General features: G+C 31.3%; 1 protein-coding gene across 1 annotated transcript; it reads left to right on the top strand.

The window, feature by feature from the left end:
- The first annotated feature begins 1449 nt into the window (after positions 1 to 1449).
- Positions 1450 to 2338, top strand: LOC107871341. The gene is made up of 3 exons (XM_047410278.1): positions 1450 to 1703; positions 1812 to 1833; positions 1913 to 2338. The coding sequence occupies exons 1-3, from the start codon at positions 1450 to 1452 to the stop codon at positions 2336 to 2338; spliced, it is 702 nt and encodes a 233-aa protein (XP_047266234.1).
- Positions 2339 to 5881: the final 3543 nt, after the last annotated feature.

Below are 5881 nucleotides of genomic sequence, written 5' to 3'. Positions count from 1 at the left end.
AACCAGTGTATTCTCACAAAGTGAGGTCTGGGGAGGGTGAAATGTATGCAGTCCATACCACTACTTCCAAAGAAGTAGAGAGGTTGTTTCCAATTTTGGTAAACAAATATTTTTTATAAAAATTGTGTAAATATATATTACTTTTAATATATTAAACCAAATACTGTGTAAAAAATAATGTTTGCATTGCTAATGCTTACATTACTAATACACCTTATTTAACTTTTAACAAACGACCCCTTAGTGAGTTATTCATTTGAAAAACATCCTTTCATATTTTTTGATCCAAGATTTTTATTATTTGCTAAAAATTTATCAAGAGCTCCCTCTTGGGATTTATTTAATTCTTCAAATTTTCTCTTTTTTTTCTCTTTTTGAAAAACGAAATTATATTTTCTAGTGGATATATTTAAATGAAATAAGTTACAATGATAACTAATAAAGTTTACATGCTTATGAACTAAGAATATTAAATAATTGTAATTTTTCAAGAAAAAATATAAAATAAGGTTAGACTAATGAAACCCGACTCAAGAATGTGATACTGTTGTAAATAATATAATAATGTGGATGTTCATAACTTCTAGGTATAATTCCTCCATTAAGTGTAGTAACTACCACAACTCCACTACCTCCTCATTGATCATCCACTCCCCATATTCTTCCCACTACCTCCTCATTGATCATCCACTCCCCATATTCTTTTCCACCTTCTCATGAGTTAATGTCATGTTTATGACACCTTTTGAAGTCCCTCTTTGTTACTATAATAGAGGTCTTGAGGAAGATGTTTTATACACTTGAAACAAAGAAGAAATTCATATAGTATTGTTCTCTTGTCATTTACTTTTATTGTTCCTCTAAACTTGTCTTGGTATTTACATTATTAGTCTTGATATTAATATTGAAACACATTATCAACACGACTCTACTCTTTTCCAAGTTTTCAATCCATCAGGTATAATCAACTTACTTGTCTTGAACATTGCTATTTATTATTTTCTTTTACCAAACTATTGATTTTAATATTGATAGTTACACATGAAAAATTGACATAATATAATAGCATTGGCCACATTTATATGCATATGAGAAAAATATGTTACCTACTTGTTGTACTAAGTTTTTGCCACTTTCATTTTTTTTTCACTATCATAAGGTGTATGTCTCTAGCACTTAATTTTTCTTATCATATACAACATGAAATTTAATTTTAAAGTTGTTAGGCAGTAACATTTTTGGTATAAATTTTTTGTTTCATATTTTGTGTTTTGTTTATAGTTATTATTTGGGTTGATGTTCATGGTGTACTTTAAAGCCTTATTTTTGTGAATAAAGAAAAGTAACACACTGTTTTATTAAAAAAATGTGTTAAATCTTTGAAAAAAAAGATCTACTATTTTGAGATTATGTTATTCTAACTTCATTATTTATATTATAGCTTTCATCATGTCGAATTTATCGAAGTTTGAGTTTGTGGCACTTGACATCTTCGAAAAAAATTACTTGTCATGGGTTCTCGACGCTGAAATTCACCTAGCTACTAAGGGTCTTAGTGCTACTATTACCCCAAATAATGCAGCATCGAGTCAGGACAAGACCAAGGCTATAATTTTCCTTCGTCATCATTTGGATGAAGGATTGAAGGTTGAATACCTGATAATAAAAGATCCACTTGAATTGTGGACTAATTTAAATGGAAGGTATGACCACCTAAAGGCCATGGTACTACCTAGAGCTCGTAATGAGTGGATGCACTTACGTTTTCAAGATTTTAAAACCATTGTTGAATATAATTTTGCTTTATTCAGGATTGTTTCCCAATTGAATTATGTGAGAAAACTACAAATGATGAGGACATGATGGAAGAAAAAACACTTACTACTTTCATGCCTCGAATGTGATATTGCAGCAACAATACCATGAAAAAGGATTTCAGAAGTATTCTGAGTTGATCTCATGTCTTCTGGTGGCTGAGCAACATAATGTCCATTTGATGAAAAACCATGAAGCTCGTCCCACTGGAGCTGCTCCATTACCGAAAGCAAATGGGGCACAAGCACATGGACAGCCTGAAAGACGGAAAGATCGAGGTCATAATAATATTCATGGAAGTGAAAATGAAAGGAGACGATATAATAATCATCGTGGTGGTGGTAACCACAAAATAGAGAACCAAATGGGTCCTCAAAACAATCCTTCAAGAGTAAATTGTCATTATTGTGACATGAAAGACCATTGGAAGGATGAATTTCGGGCACCTAAGCATTTTGCTAGTATCAAGAATCTTTCAAAAGAAAGAGAAATGAAGGTGGGACCTCTTCAAATGACCGAATGAATTCATACTTGACTTTCAAAAATGATGATGAGGCAGGAACTTCACAAAAATATAATGACAATGTTGAGTAAAATTTAGTTTTAAAAGATAATGATTTTGATGGATTTGACGATATCACTCATTTGAAAGTTGAAGACTTCTTTGGAGATCAAAACTAAATCTTGATCAATTAATTAGGGGAAAAAATAATAATTTTTTGTTGTGTTGTTTCTTTAGTTATCATGATTTTTTTTCATTATGTTGTTTTTATTGTTCAAGAAAAAAAGTATTTAAGTTTCATTATAAGATTGTGAATTTCACATTTCCTATCATGTATTTTTATTTTAAAGATAATAAAAATTTCTCCAATTTTCAATTGGATTTAAGATGAGTAATGGAGATATGTGTCTTCTTTATAGTACTACAACTCACACTATATTAAGAGAAAAGAAATACTTTTCTAATTTAATTATGAAAATGGTCTATGTTAATACAATATCTGATAGTACAAAGTTAATTGAAGGCTCTAAAAGAGCGACCTTATTACTACCTAGGGGAACAATAGTGGTCATTGATAATGCGTTATATTTTAGTAAGTTCTTAAAGAAACTTGTTAAGTTTCAAGGTTATTCGACAAAATGGATATCATATTGAGACTGCAAATAAAGAAAAGGTTGAATACCTTTATATTACTACAATAAAGGCAGAAAAAAGTTTGTGCATGAAAAACTACCTGTACTTTCTTTTGGTTTATACCATCCAAGTATTTGTATAGTTGATTACATGCCATAGTAAATAAAAGGTTTATAGGTTCTAATGATTTATCATTTGGCATGACCGGTTGTGCCATTCCAATTTTTATATGATGTACAGAACTATTAAGAATTCACATGGGCATACTTTGAATAATCAAAATATTCTTCAATCAAAGGAGTTCTTTTGTGTTACTTCTTCTTAAGGAAAGTGGACTATTAACCAATCAATAGCTAAGGTTGGGATTGAATCCCCTACATTTCTAAAACATATACAAGATGATATATATGGACCAATTCACCCTACATGTGGATCTTTCAAATATTATATGGTCTTGATAGATGCATCAGCAAAATGATCACATGTATGCTTATTATCAACTAGTAACATGATTTTTGCGAGATTGTTGGCTCAAATAATAAAGCTAAGAGCATAATTTCTAGATTAAGCAATAAAAACTATTCGCCTTGATAATGCTGGTGATTTTACATCTCAGTCATTTAATGGTTATTGTATGTCCACTGGAATAAAAGTTGAGTATCCGGCTTCCCATGTTCACACTCAAAATGGTCTAGCAAAATCATTGATCAAACATCTTTAATTGATTGCTAGACCAATGTTAATAAGGACAAAACTTCCTGTTTCAACATGGGGGCATGCTATTTTGCATGCACCAGCACTTATGTGCATAAGGCCAACCAATTATCATAAATTCTCCCCATTACAGTTGGCTTTTGGTCAATAACCAGACATTTTTCATCTTAGAGTTTTTTGAATGTGCGGTATATGTTCCAATTTCTCCACCACAACGCATAAGGATGGAACCCCAAAAAAGATTAGGGACATATGTAGGGTATGAATCTCCGTCCATTATAAAATATTTGAAACATATAATAAGAGATTTGTTTGTGACAAGATTTGCTGATTGTCATTTTGATGAGTCAGTATACCCAATATTATGGAGAGAACATAAGCAGATGAAATATGAGATATATTGGAATGCATTATCACTATCTCATTTAGATTCTCGAACAAATCAATGCGAGTAAGAGGTTCAAAAGATGATTTACTTGTAAAATATTGCAAATCAGCTGCCAAATGCATTTAATAACCTTCTAAGGGCTACTAAATCTTATATCTCAGCTGCAACTGCTCCAATTTGAGTTGATGTCCCGATAGGACAAGTGATTAATTCAAATAAGCCTAGGCCACATTTGAAACGTGGTAGACTAATTGATTTCAAGGACAAAATTCCTCAAAAAAATATAAATAAATGATCACAATATGGTGGCAATTGCTCAGAAAAAGCCCCGAGATCTAAAAAATGATAAGACCACTGAGGAGGTTAAAATACCTAAAACTGATAAGAATGAAGAAATTTCAATAAGTTATGTCTCGACGAGAAATAGGTGGAATCAAAATAATATTGTGGTTGACAATATTTTTGCTTACAATGTTGTTACTGAAATAATGCAATAAGATAAGGAATTGGAATCAAAATCTGCCAATGAATCTAGATAGAGAAATGATTGGCCAAAATGAAAGGATGCAATTCAAGCTGAATTGACTTCACTTGAAAATTTTGAAGTTTTCGAACCAATAGTTTGAACACCTGAAGGTGTCAAGCCAATGGAGTACAAATGAATTTTTTTTGCAAAAATAAAATTAAAAAGGTAAAGTCGTACGATATAAAGCACGACTTGTGGCACAAGGTTCTTTGCAAAGGCCTGGCGTTGACTATGCAGAGACATATTCTCTTGTGGTGGATGGAATTACTTTCATATATATATAATAAATATGATAGTTCATAAAAAGCCTGATATGCGCCTAATGGATGTTATCACGGCCTATTTCTATGGCTCATTAGAAATGATATTTGTATAAAAAAATCAGAAGCATTCAAAGTTGTTAAATGTTTGAAGAAAGAATTTGAAATGAAAGATCTGAGAAAGACAAAATTTTGTCTCGGCCTAGAGATTGAGCATTTGACAAATAGAATTTCTGTCCATCAATCAACATATATCGAATAGATTTTAAAGTGATTTTACATAGATAAATCACATCCATTGAGTATCCCAATGGTTGTGAGGTCTCTTGATATAAACAAAGATCCATTTTGACCTCAAGAAAATGATGAAAAGCTTCTTGGTGATGAAACTTCATATCTTAGTCCAATCGAGGCACTAATGTATCTTGCCAATAATACTCGGCCAGATATTTATTTTACGGTAAGTTTATTGGTAAGATTCAGCTCTTTCCTAATAAAAAGATATTGGAATAGTATCAAACATAGATTCAAATATCTTTGGGGAACCATTGACTTGGGATTATTTTATTCTAATGAATCCAAGTCAGAAATGATTGGTTATACAGATGCAGGATATTTGTCTAATCCACATAAGGCTCGGTCTCATACAGATTATTTATTTATATATGGTGGCACAACTATATCATGAAATTTAATGAAGCAAACATTAGCTACAACTTCTTCAAATCATGCAGAAATCATTGTCATTCATGAAGCAAGTCAGGAATGTATTTGGTTGAGATCAGTGACTCAACATATTTAGGAAATGTGTGGATTTTCTTTGAATAAGGATATTCCAACTACATTGTATGAAGATAATGTTACATGTATAACTTAACTGAAGGGAGGTTATATTAAAGGAGATAGAACAAAATATATTTCGCCAAAATTCTTTTTCACTCATGATCTTGAGAAGAAAGGTGAAATAGATGTTCAATAAATTTTCTCGGTCGATAATTTGACGAATCTGTTCACTAAAGCATTGTCAACCTCAATATTTGAGC

Source organism: Capsicum annuum, chromosome 1, assembly GCF_002878395.1.
Source record: "Capsicum annuum cultivar UCD-10X-F1 chromosome 1, UCD10Xv1.1, whole genome shotgun sequence".
Classification (NCBI taxonomy): domain Eukaryota; kingdom Viridiplantae; phylum Streptophyta; class Magnoliopsida; order Solanales; family Solanaceae; genus Capsicum; species Capsicum annuum.
Note: the sequence above shows the minus strand (reverse complement) of the source record. Positions and strands in the feature narration are given on the sequence as shown.

What these genes read in the sequence shown, in the direction of transcription:
- LOC107871341 (XM_047410278.1), top strand. Translation starts at nt 1,450, where the DNA reads ATGTCGAATTTATCGAAGTTTGAGTTTGTGGCACTTGACATCTTCGAA. An exon ending in TGGACTAATTTAAATGGAAG is followed by an intron (nt 1,704 to 1,811) that starts GTATGACCACCT and finishes TGCTTTATTCAG; the next exon opens with GATTGTTTCCCAATTGAATT. An exon ending in TTGTTTCCCAATTGAATTAT is followed by an intron (nt 1,834 to 1,912) that starts GTGAGAAAACTA and finishes GTGATATTGCAG; the next exon opens with CAACAATACCATGAAAAAGG.